The following is a 16,907-nucleotide window of genomic DNA, read 5'->3' as shown; positions in this document are numbered from 1 at the left end:
TAACAAAATTCAGAAGACTTGTGGCAGCAACCAACGAAATGGAATAGTATACAACTTCCTACAACAATATGTTAAAGCAGAGTCACTTTAACCATCCCAATTTTTATTCTACTTAATTGATTTTATGAATTAATTTTACATCGAAACCACCAAAAACTCTTTGCACTGAGAATGAGTATTCATGAGATCTATCAAATTGCTTAAATAAGCATTATGAGATGGATATTTTTCAAGTCCTTCTCTCTTCACCTGTTTCGACACGTGCTAGGTGGCTTGCTGTCGACCCAGGTGGTGTGTATCTGTGGCTCGCTGTACGGCAGTGCGGGGGGACAGTGCAGGGACAGAGCTGGCATGGTGTGGGTGTTGTGAGAGGTCCAGATGAACGACGGACTGAGAGGCGGTGCCACGGTCGGGTTCTCGGGCGCAGGCGGACCATAAAAGTACATCTCGCCGTGGCCGTTATCTGCGTACGGAGCAGGGATACACACAGTTCCTCTGTCCAACCCTAGAGACCTGGGATAGGGGGAAGGAAAGAGAGGCGACTCCTCCTGGTCCACGTCCTTTACTACATGCATGGGTGGAGACGAGGAGCTCATCGTGGGGCGGGGAATTCAGACAAAGACCTGGCTGAAGAGCCTGAAACCATCACAAAGCTGAAAATAATTAAATATATATATTTAGTATAATTCATTTTTATACACCATACGCCTTTCGTATATTTATATGCAATAATAATAAACAGCCTGCTCCAAATTAAAATGACCTGTCAGACAATAACCACACACCCTAAAACAGATGTAGTCGATCAGCCAAGAGATGTTTATGTGTCCAAAGTGACCTTAGGGACATTTCATTATTTATTACTTTAACTGTGTTAAATCTCATCATCATGACAACGTTAAGTGCTTAGAATAGATAGCAACAAACACGAGCCAGAGTCAGCAGGACATTTTTATTTGGGCTGATCCCAACCTGTCATCATGACCCACACCAAAATTCAAAACACAGACGGTGCGGTGCAGGACATTCAAAGGTCAAAGGTCACTCGAGGTCACCCACTAGAACCTTAAGACACCGTGTTTTTGTGGAGTTCGGTTTGGGCCGCTTAGCTCCAGTGAAGAGATGAAGAAACTTTTCAGCATACAAAGACGTTCTATACAACCGTGCAGCAACAGTTTAGAGAAGAAACACATGGGTGTGATGGTAGGATGTCCACAAACATGCGGCCAGTCCCCTAATCTTCAAGAAAGGCAGGTCGAACACCACCTCAGAAATGTTCCTTGTACAAACTCCACCTGCTTGTAAATAAATAACCAACCTTTTTTTGGCAATGTGTTGACCCTAAAGATTTGCATATATGAACAGATAAATTTAAAAATAGAAAGTATTTTTTCACAAGTAGCATCAAATCTGGGTTTTTAGACTAAAGGAACGGCTAACAAAAGTTAGCTCAGAAAAAACGATTTCAGAATTCAGACACCAGGCATCTCTTCGATGGTAAAGCAGATGTTGTGTAAATGTTCCCCTTGCGCCTAAATTCTTTCCTGTGTAGGAGAGACTGAGGGGAAAAAAAATGTTAAATATTGCATGCTGCGTATTTCTACAGAAATGGTAATGAGACACAAGTGCTGTTATCTCAAATAAATAAATAAATAAATAAATAAATAAATAAATAAATAAATAAATAAATAAATAGCAAGTGCTACTTTTTTGTTTTTCAGGTGTTGAGGTGGTTCTTTGAAACGGATCCTGGGTCGACGTATCCTTTGAAAGACTGTTACTTTAAGTGCTCTTTTCGGATAAAATCTGTCCCAGACAGGATAACTGGTCCATAACACATTTATTTCACCACTTGTTGTGTCGCTTCGATGCAGTCTGAAGTCTATTACCACTACCGAGTGCCAGATCGATAGATAAATTTTCTCCTCCCCTCAACATTTTACATTACATTTTAGAATCAATTCCTGGACTTTTTGTCTTGAAAATGGCAGCACATCTAAGAAAAACGTGCCATTTCTATGAGATGGATAAAGTCCTTGAACTTTGAGAGGGAATCACACACGCACAGAAATATTGTGCTAAAGGTCTTGGGTTAATTTTTTTTTTTTTTGGTTCTGTTTTTACGTAATAGTGTCAATAGACACAGACATGCAGGCTGAGGGTCAACACCTCTATGGCTTGACAGAAAGAACACACTGAACCCACTTATCACAATCCGGAGGAGAAAACAACAAAGAACGGAATGAAGAACAATCTATACCCGGGAAACAACATTTCAACACTATGCCAGACTGTGTGTGTGCAGAACTGTATTTATTTTTTTTATTGAAGCACTCGGGTTGGGGTGGGTGGGGTGGCGAGTTTCAGGTGGGAGGTGTATATCGAAATAACATTTATCATTGCAAAGATAAAAATGCATATTAAAAAAAAACTAATCAATGCTAACAAAATACAAATTATTATTTATTCTCAAATTTTCCAACAATTATGTAAGAAACCTCCAGCATCGATGCTATGTAAAAGCTGTCCTGCACGTGAATCTGTTCAGTAAGGAAGACAGATTCTTGCTGTTAGGAATGAGTGTGAGACTGCATGTGTGAATGAGAGTGACACAGAGAGATAGGAGAGACTGTTTACATCAGATTACATGAACTCGAACCATAAACCTTTTAAATGTGCAGTGCGGTGTTTGCTGTAATTACTGGTACATTGCTGTGGTATAAGTGAACTACACACTCGAGAACCTGTAGTCATTTAAAAGCACACAACTCTGGTGTTAGACCATTTTTATAAAACCTCACAACCTCTGAAGCGACATCTACGTTTCTTTTACCAATTTTTTATTTATTTTTTAACCCTGTGAGTCAGTTATCTGAAAACACGAAACATGAGCCTGGGAAGTACGTTAAAGCTCGGAGAGATGATGGATTTATTTATGATCTCTCCATTAATCAAAAAAGATGAGGAATCACAGAATCTACAGCTCTCTGAGCAGAATAAAAGGATGGACAAAGGTGAAGCCAGAATGTCTCATTATTGTGGACGTTAATTAAACATAAATATTTTAATTATTGCCATCCATCCTAGTGCAAAATCATAAGGTTAATGTACATTTTTTTCTGAACTTGATGTATCTGTGCAAGTAAGAATGAATTTAAACAATTCCCCTTTGTGGACATCTTGAGCAAGTTCTGTAAAAAGAATTTGTATCGATTACTTATCTGTCAATTCCATTAGTCTTTTAATAACCTATTCCCAGTTTATTGTACTTTGATAGGACATTTGGACCACCCTGTTCTCAGCACGTGTGTGAAGGGAAAGAGAGAGGAGATCTCATTCTCTACCTCCACAGGTCATGCTGTCTCTCTGCATTCACAAGTCCATGCACTTTTTTTTTGCACTAAATCAAAGCACTGTATCAAAGGTCACCTGCTTGTTGCTGCAATTCACTTCATGCTGCTAAAAGACATTTAGCTACAGCAGACCTTTCTCTTTTGGTCGTGGTATGAACGTATAAGTTATAACCTGCACAATGATATGTATGATTTCTTCTATGTGGAAGTACACAACGTGCCCTGCTACAGATTCACTCAAACACTAATCCGTTAAAAAAAAGAAAGAAAAAAAAAAAAAAGAAAAAAAAGAAGAAGAAAAAAAAAAAAAAAGCCTTTGAATTTCCTCATATCCTGTTGGCAAAGATATTTTTTTCCACCCAATAAATAATAAGTTTTTGGCTAAAAGGTTTTAGTAGTAAGAGATTTATGAGGCAAACAAGAACAAACTAAGATTTCTATGTCTTATTCCAGAAATTACTGGGCAGAAGCTGCAACTTGACTGATTTTATACTGTTGAGGATACAAGTTTTACTGCATAAACCATGTACATTTTATGTATTCATCTCTTTTTAAGAGATGAAAATTTCTCACAGATGTCAGTTCATCTCCTCTTTAAGACACTCCTTTAAAAAGTTTATTCCCACTGAAACATACTTTAGGACTAAAGCGCTTGCTTTGATTAAACCGAGACAAATGAGGCGTCACTTTCTGTCAGTGTACTGGAGGACATTATGAGTTTATTAATGTGAAATAAAATCTATCCGTATACTTCTGTTAAACAGTGAGATGTTTTATTGAAATCCATTTAATGCACTACTGATAGTACGTGTCACTTTTCCTGACTTCAAAACTAAAAATTAAGAAAATATTAAGAAAATGTGAAAATCCTTGACTTCCACTTCTTTCAGCCTAAAAGTTCTGGGTGATTACGTCGTTCAATGTGATAGTTTAAACAGAAAAATCACGAGAAGGGAAAAAAACGTGACCAAAGCGTGTCATTTCTTTTAAAATCTTACGAGACGAAATGTCTGCCCCCGCAATTTTATCACATCCATCTATGGCTAAATTTGTCCACCTGTTCAGATGCATCATTCCTGACCTTTTTAACGACAGACAGTCAAGCTTAGGGCAGATAATTAGGCAGTGTAATGTTCGTGCCCAAAGACAGATTCCCTGGGTTACAGAAGGAACCTGGGGGTACTGACTGATATACTACATCCTGTAGTATAGTTCATACACATTTCATCTGGATTCAATTAAAAATGTCAATCTACTTCACACACATACAGAAAAAGCAAAATGTCAACCTTCTGAGATTATGTTAAGGGGGAAAAAAGAAAAAAAAATTCTGGACATCACGGACACATCTCACAGGAACAGATCTGATGAATGCACTTTACTGTTATCCTCATTATCATTTATGGCTCTAAACTTTCTAGTGGTCTTTCTGCTTTATTTCCCATCACTGAACGTTTCCCTTGTGTAAATTTCCTTTTCTTTGACTTTTCCTCTTCTTTACGAAAGAGATAATCATCAGCATGCTTATATGTATAATAAAGTCACTAAATTGAGACATCCAAAGATCTTTTGACTGGAGGTCTGAAACTATCCTTGAGAATTGTATTTTTTTTTTTTTTTTTTTTTTTAAATTTGATGTGAAATTTTCTGTGCATTAAAAGTCACAGTAAGAAAATGCAAAGAAAGAAAAAGAGGAAACTGAGAGAAGAGACACGTCAGCTCGAACAGCCCAGGAAAGCCGCTCGAGCTGAGTGACCTTAGATCTGGAGCTCTAACTAAGCTTCACATTTGTCCACATGCACACTTGCAGGTGAAAGCACACATACAGTAATTCAGTCTTAAATAGAGCATGAATGTTTGTTGTCTCATCAGACCAGAAATCCTTAGTACTTTTCTGTAACAAATATGGAGGATTTCTGAGATGGTTGTCTTTCCAACAGGTTCTCACATCTCTGCGGATGACTTATAGCTCTTTTAGAGTGAGCTCTCATCATTTTGTTTAGGGAGACTTAAAGAAGTGCTCTGCGGTGTCCATTAAAAGCACATCCTCATGAAGGTTCAGTCGATCAGGGAGTAATAGTACCGACCAGGCCCTTCATGGTTTCACATCCTCGCCAAGATACGAGTCTCAACACAACGAGATCTTTGAGGTCTGCTAAGTTTTGTAGCTTGGATTTTGGTCTGATGTGCACAGTTGGATTTTCAACACACAGTGGATCATTTCTAATCATGTTCAATCACTTGAACATGAACTCCGTCAAGTTCTAAACATTTGGAAACATTTAAAGCAAACAGGATAAACTGTATCTATCTAGGCGCCTTTAACAAAGAGTCTGAATACTTCTCTAAATCAGTCTTGGATTTTTATTGAGAAAATGTTCATTCGTTAAAATTTATTTCTAAACACACCCTGAGAAAGGAAACACGATTATATTCTAGAAGTTAACACACAACAAAGGTTGACGATTATTTTATCCACAGAATGCACAACAATAAACGCACAGCCTGGCAGTTTTATCGGTTACTCGGAAATATTTATATTAGGAACATTCAGTCTCAGATACAGCTGCTATGTACAGTATGTGATATTCTGACATGCTGCAACAGACCAAAACTTGCTTCATGGACGTTTCACACTGTTAAACATAACTGTAAACAATGTGCCGTTCAAGAATATGTACAAATTGCACTTGCTGCTGTTTAAGCCAAGAAAGAAACACAGTTGTGTGATAGTCAACTTTGGGTTTGTATTATGGATTCAGCTTGATCATGAGACGTTGGCGGTGATTATTTTCAGAAAAATGAACCAAACTAATTTTTATATTAATTAATTAATAAATAAATTAAAATATCTCCATTAAAACTTATCTTCCACTTCTTAGCCAGGTTTAATTGTTTCTGTACAACCAAAATTTGAAATTGGGCAATGTTCATAACTTTGTTCATCCCTGTATACTGCAGAAGTCCACGTTTTTTTTTTTGTTGTTGTTTTTTTTATTTACCTTACGTTACAAATCAACAACAGTAACTAATACGCCATTGGATCATTTTAATCAAGGAAAGAAGTAAAGAGGAGATATTCTAAGTTTTAGAATGCTAAACTCTCACTTGATACAGCAATATTTTTTAAAAGAATCTCTTTTTAATTATGTGCAAGCAGTTTACAGTTGTGTGTGTGTGTGTGTGTTTTTAATAATAATTAAAGAGAAGAGTCCTGAAACCTTGCAGAGTCTTTGACCTTTTCATTCATAATATCAACATCAGATTAAAAAGCTTAGGTGCAAATATCTGGAGAAAAGGCAGATTTTTAATTGAAATAGAAAATCTAACACAGGCTCCACAAACTGGAACTTATAACTGCTTGAATGTGAAATATGGGAGCCTGAACTTAATGTATTTTGCCATACATGCCAATTAAATGTAAATATTTTCAGCAAGTAGAGTGTACAGTAGTAGTGTGTGAAGGGAAAGTGTTCTGCTTTAGCACAAATCTTAATAATCATCTTTCAGTCAGGAGGAAGATCGTTAGAGTCAGAGCTGGCAGAAGAGAACGTTAATAAAATAAATGGGGGGGAATAAAAAGCCACTGTCAGCACTGACTCAAACTGCTAAAGTTACAGACTCTTTTTATGTCGTCCAACTTTTACAGAACTAACTTGCTGAGGAACCGTTCAGTGATTTTATCAATACTTGTAAACTCGTTCAATTTTAATACATTAGATTTGATTAGTTTTCTGTCTCAATCCAAATTTTGCTTTGTTTTTATTCATCTCTTTTCAGCATCATTTTTATTTACTCTTATATAACAAACTTCAGTGGCAGTTACGTTCTTGTGTGCCATGATCTGCAATGAAACCAACTATACAAAATATTATTTCACAAAAATTTGTGGCCACATGCAGCATCTTTGAAACTGACTTAAGAGTTCTGTGTCTAACACAAACAGCTCAGTTGGTCTTTTTTTCTTTTGATTAGTGTGCGTGTAACCTGGATGGTTGCCATGATAAATTACAACAGAGGTAAAAGGTGAAAGGGCTCACTGCCAACACACACACCACTAGGCATCATATTCTCTCATGGCATGGAGCTGATACCTTGATCACACACTACTCTGGACAGGACAAACCTCTTACTTCCTACATCTATTACAGACTTTACAAACTACATTTGACATTTTTGGAAAATTAAAGTATCTAAAGCAAACAAAATCTACGCCAAGAAACAAGGAGTGAAATATTAACATCGGTTTGAGCATCTGTACTGGGTTCACTTGGTTGACATCTTAAAACAGCAACTGACCCATCATTATATTTCACAATACCAAAAAGGCACAATCTGTACTCTCTTTCACTTATACAGTACCACAGTGATTCAGAACAATCACGCTATTAATCTGTTTACAGTTGCTTTTAACATCACAGACCATTTGAGAGACAAGTTCGTTCCGGTTACTGTTTGTGATAAACACTTGGATTCTTAACAGCCTCTGTTTTTTTTCTTTCTTTTTTAGAGTTAATAAAGTTTTTTAGTTGATTTTTAATGCATCACTAGAGACAGTTTTTTTTTTGTTTGTTTTGTTTTAACTCAAAGCCCTAAACCTGTGCAGAAAGTGAGATCCACTGAAGACAGAGTGTTAAGGTTGAAGCGTTTTATAAACACATCAAACTCGCTTTAACAATTTTCACTGAGCATCAAACAAATGTCTTCAAATGGTGTAATACTCGTAGTATTTTTCTAATCACATCACAAGCTTCATCCTCTCCTTTATCCCTTTGATCCCATATCCTCTTCGTTTGAGTCTAAAATAAACTTTGAGCGCATTTCTTCAATTAAATTAAAAAAAAAAAAAAAAAAAAAAAAACTGATCAAAAGCTTTCAGCGACATCACCTCCCTACATCAGCACCGAGCCAGACACGCATACCGGTGGTGAACAAAGGGCCAAGGACAGGACGAAGAACCCCTACACACACACCACACCATCCTAATAAGGCCTCACTGCAAGCTCAAGGGCAATCCAAAATGTCCCAAGCGGGCGCCCCCCCAGCCAAAAAAAATTTATAATAAATACACTGTCTATAAACAAATTTCTTATACACAGATACATACACCAAAACGTCTCACACACATTTATTTAGCTTTGCACCCCACTCCAAATCACAATCCAAATCACAAACATAGCCAGGTTTTCTGTCGGTCTCTCTCTCTACTAATTAAGAAGAAAGGAGCACTTGAAAAAGCTCCCGTCTCTTTGTGAGCAATGAGGGAAGAGAAGAAGAAGGAAAAATGCACAGACATGACAGAGGAGGTGAGCTGGGGGGGCTTTGTGTCAGAAAAAAAAAAACACAAGCAAGAAAACAGAGAAAGGGGAAGACTGACCGAAAAACAAGTGTGTGGCAGAGAGAGAGAGAGACTCAACCAGCTAGTGCTGTTCATTCAACTCACTATTAGTCTCAGTACATTTCGGCAATAAATGTGGCCAAGACACACCTACTTTCACAAAATAAATGCAATTTAACTAATGCGGAAGACAACCAATCGCAAAAAGACAACGGTCACATGGGAGAATCTCATTTACACAGCAGTCTGTAATATTAATAATTTCTAAAATATGTATTGTGTGTACAGACAGAGACAGACAGACAGACAGACATAGATAGATAGATAGATAGATAGATAGATAGATAGATAGATAGATAGATAGATAGATAGATAGATAGATAGATAAACAGATTCTGCAGGCAGAAATAGACAATTTTATTCTATATAAAACCAACAATGTGATGTTTTAATGCTACAACTGAGCCACTTTATAGAAAAATGTACAATTTATTAAAATGTTCAAAAACTGTATATTCATATTATCCCATGGATGCATTCAACTTAATGAGAAATAAAAAATTAGGGGTTCAATGTACTTTATTGTAAATGCTGGGGGTTAAATTTTTCATATGTAGTTTTTTTAAGTAAAAAAAGTTTATAATAATACTAATACCTGGTCCTGTATAGAAGATAATAAAACTGAGATAATGAAATATATTTTACACATCTGTGTGATTGAATTCAGTTATCTAATTGGTCAGACAGCAAGCGTCATAGGTACACCTTTTAATTGGTCAGACGGTGTGCATCGTATGTAGGAGGTACCACGAAGGAGACCTGTATGGTGGACGCACCACATAATCTATGACCAACACTCTGCTGCATGTCGTGCCAGATCAGCACACACACAGGCTTTATCTCAAACATTTGTATGCAGAGACTCAGATACATCAACATTACACACCAAAACCCAACACCACCGCCCCTCTAAGTGAGAACTTTCACACGACACGAGACATCTAGGTGTGCGAGTGTTAATCTTGCACGAAGGGCTTCGTTGTGTTTAACCTTATCCTATTTATCAGCTCTGTCTCACCGTAAGCGTGTACATGTGTGTACGGTGCTGTGTCCTGGACAGTCACACCCCACCTGCTGCACTCATTAAGGTTATCTCTTGGTGTGTGTATGTGCACAGTTGTGCCTCTACTGGAGATACTCTGAACTGTACGAAATAATAAAGGGTGTTCAGCCCACTATCTAATTATCTGTTATTGTAATGATCAGCAACTTTTTACGATCCTTATTTCCTATGCTGCCTCATTAGCTATCGAATTTCTCAATTTAAGCTACTTTTTTAGTATTTCAGATACTACTCTAGGAAAAATACACCATTTTAAAGCTGTTATGTATTATATAAATATTGTGCCTCACACTAATTCCAAGACTAAATATGAAATGATAATTACTGACTGTCTTAATCACACTTTATGATATGTTCTATATCTTTTTTGGGGCATGTTTGCTTTACACAAAACACCACAGTTTATGTAGAAGGGGTAAGGAAAAAGTAAATAAAAAAAATACACGATCCATGTGTTTGCCCTTTGACCACATTCTGGCTCATTTGAAACACATCCAATGTAAGAAAAATACAATAATAACGACATCAAACGTCCAGCCATATAACATTGATGTAATTGTTTATGAGTGAATTCGACGTATTTTACAGATGAATAACAAAATAGTTTTTAAGCATAATCGAGTTAATTCGTCAAGGTTTTAAGATTTACAAAACAAAAAATGTTTTAGTGTCATTTTTGTACCGAACAGGCGTTAAAAATACCGTCGTGACTAAATTAGCATCGATGCTAAAGTTTTCTGTGAAATTCTGAGGCGATTGAGAACAAACTGTCAGGAGGTGACAGTTGGCTCGTGCGCGCGGCTGCACACAACAAACGCTTACAAAAATCACTTCGTATCACTAACTAAGTTGAAAACTAGAATAATACACAATAACCTGCGTTATTAACAAAAGTAATGGAGGACTTTAAAAGACAATAATCTTTGGGACTCACCGGCTAAATGAGAACAGCTGCGCTGCGGATTTCACTCTTCTACTCTGATCAACTGGTGGTGTGAGAGAGTGCGCGCGCGCACACGAGAGCGTCGAGAGCAGAGCAGAGCAGAGCAGAGGTGGGCGGGGCGACGTGCACTGCGCATCGTGTGCGCGCACAGCGGGAACGCGCTGTAAACTGTACCACCTTGTTATAGACGGCGCACTTGAGTGCTAATGAACTACGAAATCAATAATCAATTCAACATTTAATTAAAGAGAACGGGTTGGTGTTTAAACGTGTTCGTGCACACGTATGAACCACCGTAGTTGCTCCTGCTATTTAGACTATGTGCAATGCTCAATGCAATGTGTGTTTGAAGTATGTGCACCCTGACCATCAGATCTTCCCCAAACTGCTGCTAGAAAGTTAGTCAATACCAGTTAGCACACAGTTGTATAGATCATAATTTCCTTTCACTAGAACCAAGAGGATCAAACCCGTTCCATCATGGCAGTGCCCCTACGCACAAAAGTGACAAATGATTCAAAGCAGCTTCAACATGCAATGGATCTAAACAAAGCATTTTTAAAAAAATAAATAAATAAAATGAATAATGATACTTTCTGTACATTTGGTTAACAGTGTAAATATTTTTTATAAAGTAAGTGAAATTTTAATTTATTTTTTAAATTTTAGGTGTAATGATTTATCTTCTCTTTCCTCATGCTGTCAGGTCTACGTTTAAAGTCCTATTTTAAGCATCGAAAGGTTAAATATGTTTTATGCTATCTCCTATCTCGCTGTTTGTTACACCTCGTGGTGAGACGTTCCTGTCGGATGTTTTCGTTATCGATTAGAGGAGACACGAACGCACCTTGAAATCATGTTATACAATTTAAAAAAAAGTGGGCAAAGAGGATTGTTCAGTCAGTGTTTTAAAATTTCCTAGAAAAACACGAAGGTCGTTATCATGCTTTAACAACAAAACTGTCCTTGTAGGAAGGTTATCCGTGGCGTAGAATTATAAAGTACAAGTTAAGCTATGTCTGTGTGACTTTTTAGTAATTTTTAATATGTGATTCTCCATAAAATGACACTTCTTTGGCCAGTAGTAGAGATTAGTAGTCTTTGAACACCTAATATAAACGTTAAAACTGTGTAGAAAACATGTCGGATTTATATTAAAAATAAATAAATAAAATAACAAGAGCATTTTATTGACCTGTGATTTATGATAGAAAGAAACCAGAGGACAAACTTACAGCTTTCAGGAGTGTAGCTAGCTAATGATTACGCAAGCACTCTGTTCATGGAGATGTTCTGCATTTATCCAGTTAGACAGAACAGAATTGTCTTTCGTCTTAAGCCACAAATCACAGTCTCTCTTACTGAATTCTGGAGTATATTAGGATCTTACTGTGTGAAAAGTAACAGACGTAGCACTGGAATCATTGTATATAATAGCGACACACGTGTCTACATCATACTCAAACCTTTATTGACCACCGTCATCATTTCCAAATATACTTTTTTTTTTTAACGGTAACATTTAAAATTAAAGTTCAGTCAATCAAAGCAGCATCAAATGTTGTGGTAATTAACGTCGTTACATTTTTGTATGCTTTATTTGTCGTAATTACAACTCGACGATGACATTAAATGTGTGTAAATTTTTTTCTCTCTACGGCTTAAAAGCAAAGGAGTATTTATGTATTACGTAAAGTCTACTAGATACGAGCGAATACAGCATAGGGGAGGAGACGACACTGTGTCCAAAACAATACACGGCCTAAAGTTGGGCAAGACTACTCATAAACCACTGCACCACTCAAAGACCGCATGGTGTACAGTTTACACCACATCCACTGATGTGTTAATGTGACGATGCTGATGATCAGTTCAGATATTTGTGTGATTTTCTTTCAATGTGGCTGCAGCACCAACAGGTGGCAGTGTAGAGCACAACTCAATACACTACTTTAATTTAAAAGATTTGGTTATTAAAATGTAAAAAATTCAAAATAAATTAAGTAAAAATGTTTAGATTTATTTTTGCACTTAAATAAACTGCATTTTAAAGTAATGTTTCGTAAATGTAAAGTAAATTATGGTAATTCATTCATTTGTATAAACTATGACATTGTTTATAACGGTGACATTAAAAAAAACTAAAAAATATCTTGATTTATTAGATGCATTTGTTGCAGATTTATTTTGCACTCAATTTGCACATGCACTGATACAATAGATAGATAGATAGATAGATAGATAGATAGATAGATAGATAGATAGATAGATAGATAGATAGATAGATAGATAGATAGTGTCAATTCACAATTCGAGCTATTTTAATCACTAATTAATCGAGTTTCAATAAAACGTTTTAAATTTTATAATTTAGTCAAACAAGTGGTCTATTTTCTTTGTGATAAAATATTTAGAATAACAGAGAAGAGCCAACTTTCTGCTAACATGGTCAGGAATATTCCCCAGTTGAGAAGCTTTAATGTGGTCAACCTTGCTGGTCAACATGGCGGTGCTCTTTCACAAACACAGCACAGTGTAATTCCACGTATTTGCGTGTTTCCATTTTGTGGACTGGTCTAAACCTCTCTGCTGGAGTGGTCAAACTGAAAGGGCTTTAAGTGCGCATTTTCATAGCTCAGTGTGCTCTAATCTCTCCCCTGATGAGAAGCGCTCTCCCCCGGTGGTGAAAATAGGACGTCTATCTCCGTACTGCTACGACGACGCGACCTAAAAGCGTTCTGACTCATACAAACCGTTCCCGATGAACCCCATTAGAAGCCAAGACGAGAGCGCACTTTAATCGCTGGCCTTCGGAAACGCGCGCTTCGTAGCGGGGATGCAAAGTTTGTGCGAGAAACGGCCTGATGTTTCTCAACACCAGATTTGACATTTAAAATGCTCATGCTAAATGGGCCGACAAAAACCTGCTCGTAATTTTTTTTCCTTCAGAAACAACACAGCTTCTCACATCAGCATGTGAGTGTGACAGGACAAGACAGGGGAAGAAAGTGAAGAGCGTGATACAGATTGTGAATTATTAGTATTTTTTCAATGACAGGAAGAAGTTCTTTTCAGTGGAGTAATAGTGAGAACACACAAGAAGAGCATGAGTTTTTTTTAAGGCCCGATTTTAGATATGTGCCAATTGGCTTGGACGGCTCAGAGATCATCTTAATATGTGGTCCTGTCACGGACAGATTTATAGTATACTCAATGGCAGTTTAATTACAGTTAAATTACACCAAAACAAGTTAAATTACACCAAACAAACATGCCCCTAACCCAAATGGGTCCCACCCCTGTTTCGATAGCTCCGCCCCACACATACACCAGACAAGTATTATGGCAGAACCTGTTGGGGCAGCTGACCGAGGGTATATTTTTATCAATAAATGAACTCAATGAGTAATACTATGGTAATACAAATGTGTTTTTATAGTACTGTGTGTTGTATCGTGAAAGGTTTAGATCCGTTTCACACGGAAAACGTTCAGTTCTCTCCAGCGCTGGAAAGCTGATCCTATATTAACACGTCCTACTTCTTGCCTTATCGTAAGTCTTTCTTCGCTTTCTTTCTTTGTTTTTATCCTCCATGTCAATGTTAAAACCGCTTTCTGCTAATGTCACACGCGCGCACTGAACACTCTCTCCGCCCGTATCGACAAGCCACGCCCCTTTCTGCTCATTGGCTACACGTTAGTTTTTTTTGGCGGCCTAACGCAGTTTTCTGAAGCGTTTCTCAAACAACGGAGACCCCACCTTTAATGGAGACTGAAGTAGATTATTTCACATGGTAGTTTTTATCTGTTTATAGTTACAGTCATCAATGTGGAACATCCGTAAAAAAAAAAGACACGTTACCGTAGTAAACTTGTCTGGCTTGAAAACGTGGAAAAAGATGCGACACTGCGTCACTGGAGTTTCCTTCAATCAATGTTAAAGAAACGTATCTTAACAGAAAACCACACCGCGTCAAAATCTTACACACACATTATACACGTTATACTACTTCGATTAAGTGGAGTCTATGTGAATGAGCTGTTGCTATAGAAACGATAACGCGTCAAAGCGTGCGTGTTAACTTCGGCCTGCGATCCGAGTTATAGTCAGAACGTCTGTTACAGGAAATACTGCACTTCACCCAACAGGAAAACGTCATCAACTTAATATTAACTCTGTGTGCACTAAAGCGGATTTAAGGCATAAAACGGCACCTGCTTGCTTCACTGTATCCAAAGTGCAAGTTTGAGAGCGATGCAGACTTTGACCAGGACTATGTGTTCTAGGTTTCGGTCACTGTTTCACTCCCTGTGTCTGAATGTTTTGCAAAGAAATGACCAATAACGTTGAGGTCTTCGGTTAACTGGCACTGCATCGAGAATTTTAAGCGGAGAGACGACGAGATCGGTAGTGAAGCGCGTGTTAGGACAGGACTGTGTGATATGTGACCTATTGCACAGCGTGCTGTTTATTGTGACAAAGTTAATTAAATACTTTATCTGTTTCCATCAGCTTGATTTTAATCCTTATCATAACCTTTACACTGCAAACAAACAAGATTAAAGCACGCTTCTCCATCCCGACGCGTAACTCGCTTCAGCCACACAAAAAAATATGTTGAGTACAAATGTTGGCCGTTGTTAACGTGAATATTTTCAGACAGTAGGTTACATAAGCTATTTATATGATCTAATGCCAGCTGGCTAGTAAAAGGTAGCCCAGTGTGTCCTGATTCAAAGCTCTAAGAGATATTTTGCTGACAATGATAAAATAAACTGTGCTTTAATGTTTAACACAATGCTGAACCAAGCACTATGGTACTGTATAGCGGCATCTCAACGTCCACAATGCCAGCATGAAAAGTGGGCGTGTCTGCTGCACATAATCCAGCTTTGGTTTTTACCTACGGTGCAAAATTCGACTAAACAATTGGACTAAAATTAGGCTTCAGAATAAACACCACCCTGTTGTTCACTTATACACAGTGTATATACAGTAATCCCTCGCCACTTCGCGTTTCAAGTTACGCGGCCACAGTGCATCGATGATTTTTCAAAAATATTCATCGAAAAATAAAAATAAAACCGGTTTCCCAGGATGCCAGACAAAGAGAGAAACTCTCTCAGAGGCTTTGTACATACCTACGGGCACTCAGACAAGGCACATGATTGGTTTCCGACGCGAGATCTAAGCTGACTGGCTGCGTATCATCGCATCCTCTCCCAGCTTCTTCCCTTGTCGTATCTCACCACTCTCGTTAACGCTGTCAACTGTGTCTCACGTATTGTGTTCGAAATTAACTTTTCGTTAAGCCCTTACGATGCCTCCTAAGCGCCGTGCCCCTGCGAAAGATTCCTCTAGTGAGCCCAAGAGGAAGAGGAAGATGATGACCATCAGTGAAAAGGTCAAACTTAGGGCCAATCCTACTTCGCGGATTTTCACCTATCGCGAGGGGTTCCGGGGGTAAACGAGGGATCACTGTACCGTCATAGGTTTAGAACCAACATTAAATCGTTACGCTCGCTTCACTGCACGGCCTGTCACGTAAAGGAGACCAGTGACTGAACCGAAGCCTGTCATGAACCTTCATTGCTCATTTAACCGAGCTTCACTGGACCGACAGACAGACTTGTGACTTTCTGGAGGCGATCGAGCAATAGAACGAAAGAAAAAAGTCTCTAACCAATAGGCCTTTTCTTTGAGAAATTCTTGTAAGAAAAGAGAAGAAATGATTTCCATTACGTAGAAGAACGACTGATGAATTAGAATTTCTACCAGCCCTCTGAAGTGTTCAGAACATTGGAAGGGACCTCCTGGAAAATATTTCAGGGAAAAAACCTCCTTAAAACCGAAACGTTACAGTGAGCAGGACTCTACAGTCTAGCTGTGAAGGTGAGAAAGAAAAAAGAGAGAGAGAAAGAGAGAGAGAGAGAGAGAGAGAGAGAGAGAGAGAGAGAGAGAGAGAGAGAGAGAGAGAGAGAGAGAGAGAGAGAGAGAGAGAGAGAGCACTCAGTAATTCAGAACCAAGCTGATCCGTTTCTTTCAGGAGCCATGTCAGCAGGGTTTGATTAGTTTTTTTTAACAGCAGTACAGCTAAAAAATTTCAAGTTTACATAAATGCGCTCGGTTATATAACCTGTTATCGTTTCC

At 37.9% G+C, this 16,907-nt stretch overlaps 1 protein-coding gene across 7 annotated transcripts in view; it reads right to left on the bottom strand.

Moving 5' to 3' along the window:
* Positions 1 to 16,907, bottom strand: part of esr2b (estrogen receptor 2b) — a 41,023-nt gene that overhangs the window by 6,493 nt on the left and 17,623 nt on the right. For 2 of the 7 annotated variants that reach the window (XM_027167760.2, XM_027167797.2), the window contains exons 1-2: positions 10,749 to 10,902; positions 250 to 653 (exon numbers count right to left, since the gene is read on the bottom strand). In XM_027167760.2, the coding sequence (XP_027023561.2) occupies positions 250 to 596 (347 nt within the window). In that variant the 5' untranslated portion in view covers positions 597 to 653; positions 10,749 to 10,902. Of the gene's footprint in view, positions 1 to 249; positions 654 to 10,748; positions 10,903 to 14,618; positions 14,871 to 16,907 lie in introns of those variants that run through there. The other 5 variants (XM_027167778.2, XM_047812668.1, XM_027167784.2 and 2 more) reach the window with 5 other exon arrangements.

Source organism: Tachysurus fulvidraco, chromosome 4 (assembly GCF_022655615.1).
Source record: "Tachysurus fulvidraco isolate hzauxx_2018 chromosome 4, HZAU_PFXX_2.0, whole genome shotgun sequence".
Classification (NCBI taxonomy): domain Eukaryota; kingdom Metazoa; phylum Chordata; class Actinopteri; order Siluriformes; family Bagridae; genus Tachysurus; species Tachysurus fulvidraco.
The sequence above is the reverse complement of the archived record's forward strand: the minus strand, read 5'-3'. Positions and strand labels throughout refer to the sequence as shown.